Raw genomic sequence first — 1,996 nt, 5'->3', positions numbered from 1 at the left:
CCCAGAGCTGGAGTGTGGAATCCACAGATTGGACTCATGGCAGTGGCTGGAACTCTCAGCTAATCTAGCCTCCTCCCCTTCCACAGCAGCTTGAATACTTCCTGTGTCCAGGATTTCGCTACCTCTCTGGACAGCCCATTCTCTCCAAATTTCTGGACAGCAGCTCGGGCCCCTGGATGCAGCCGTGACTGCCATAGCACCAGAATTGTGCCTCCTTGCTGGGCTGATCCCCTGCCCCCATGCCAAGGATGCTTTCGTATACATTTTGGTGCTCTGCTGCCTCAGCCACAGGAAAGCACTGGTGCACCTGGGGCAGGGTTGTGATGGGGCTGGGTTGGGCGGGTCTACAGGTACTGAACTGGGAAGAGTCAAGCTCAAGACTGCCACTTCACAGGTTGCCGAATGACCATAGAGGAGTCCCTGCCTTCCTCTGGTCACAACTTGTCCCTCTGTGAAGTGGAGAGGATGAGCTGAGTGACTGATGACCCCATGGACGTTCTGGATGATTTACAAGCACAGCCTGCTTTCCCCATTGCCTCTGCCCTGCCCTCCCCTTTCTCTCCATGCGTTTCGCTCTTCCTGCTGCCCTGCACCAGGAGTCCACAGAGACACAGAGATAGACTGTGGCTTTGACTTGCTTTATTGAGCCTGTGCGGGAACAAGGAGCCAGTTTCTGCCAGAGCCAACAGTGCGGAGGGGAGAGCTGGGCTGGCACTGCCCATGGAGTAGTAGGAGGCAGGAGGTAGCATCACAGTTCCAGCAGGCTGAGCTCCCTGTGAGGACAGGGTGGAACATGGCAGTGTGGGGGGCAGGCCTTGTGCCGTCAGGAGGCCTTAGGCCAGCCCTGGGCTCCTGTTCTCCCTCTTCCACCCCCCACCACACCTTTTAAAGCCCTGATTCAGTCCCACCATCCCCATTTCAGCCCCAGGGAGCTGGACAGACAGGGCAGGGAGTCGAACTCACCTGGTGGCAGCAGCATGGGAGGACCCCACTCTGAGAAGGCTAGCGTGTCCTCTTTGTCTTTTTCCCTATGCATGGAAGCCCTGTGCCCAGGTGCCAGCCCACCTGTTTCATATCTGCTGGTAGGCACTCACGTGCCCAGGGCACATGGGCCCAGGCCTGGTCAGCACAGATGCTCTGTTTCCCCAAGAGTGGCCTGGAAGGGGCTGGGGCTAGAGATGGGGCTTGGGCTGGGGATAGGGTGTGGCCAGGAATGTGGAGTGGGCCCAGGGTCCCAGGGGCTGGGGTCTCTCTCCATGTCCATGGCACATGCCTAGGCTTGGTTAGCACGTTGATGTATCTATGGAGCTCAGCTGCATACTGGGCCATCTGCTCTGGCGTGGCATTGCCCCCTGGGTACAATGGCTCCAGCGGGGCTCCCCGGGCACCCAGCAGTGGCTGCAGCAACAGAGCCACACAGGTGGACAGGAGCAGCAGGGAGAGGCAGCAGCGTGCAGCAGCCATCTGGGGAGCAAGCAGAGGGGAGGTGGAGGCAGAAGAGCCTGTGCTGCAGATTTTCCTATGCCCAGGAAGCAGGGCCCATCTACCCAGCCCCTTAGCCCATCATCCATTTCTCCAAGCCTGGGACAAGAGGGCAGAGAAAAGGGCCACTCTGAGCTGACTGCTCCACCTCCTAGACACTGCCTTGGAGGCATGGAGAGCCCGTCCTGTGAGCAGCCCAGCAGCCAGGTCCTCACAAGTTAGAAAAGTGTAGCAGAGAAAATGGGGACATGAGTCCTGGAGACACATATTTCATGATATCCAGGGCCTTCTGGCTCAGAGGCAGCAGTAGATAGTGGGAAATACCAGGTCACCCACAGGGTGTGGGACACGGAATGAACTGGGGAAGCAAAGGACAGAAATCCATGGCCTTGTGGGTCTGGCCCTCCACTCATCTGTAGAGACAGATATGGGTCCTGGAGAAGACACTGTTGCCCATGTCATCCTGCACAGACCCGGCACAGACACTCACACAGGGACACATTCCAGTTCACAG

At 58.1% G+C, this 1,996-nt stretch overlaps 1 protein-coding gene across 1 annotated transcript; it reads right to left on the bottom strand.

Moving 5' to 3' along the window:
- Positions 1 to 916: 916 nt before the first annotated feature.
- Positions 917 to 1,757, bottom strand: LOC105510816 (pancreatic prohormone-like). Its single transcript, XM_011940756.1, has one exon. The coding sequence runs from the start codon at positions 1,462 to 1,464 to the stop codon at positions 1,003 to 1,005; it is 462 nt and encodes a 153-aa protein (XP_011796146.1). The 5' UTR covers positions 1,465 to 1,757; the 3' UTR covers positions 917 to 1,002.
- Positions 1,758 to 1,996: the final 239 nt, after the last annotated feature.

This window comes from Colobus angolensis, unplaced genomic scaffold (assembly GCF_000951035.1).
Source record: "Colobus angolensis palliatus isolate OR3802 unplaced genomic scaffold, Cang.pa_1.0 Scaffold193, whole genome shotgun sequence".
NCBI classification, from domain to species: Eukaryota; Metazoa; Chordata; class Mammalia; order Primates; family Cercopithecidae; genus Colobus; species Colobus angolensis.
This window is presented reverse-complemented; position numbering and strand designations above follow the sequence as displayed.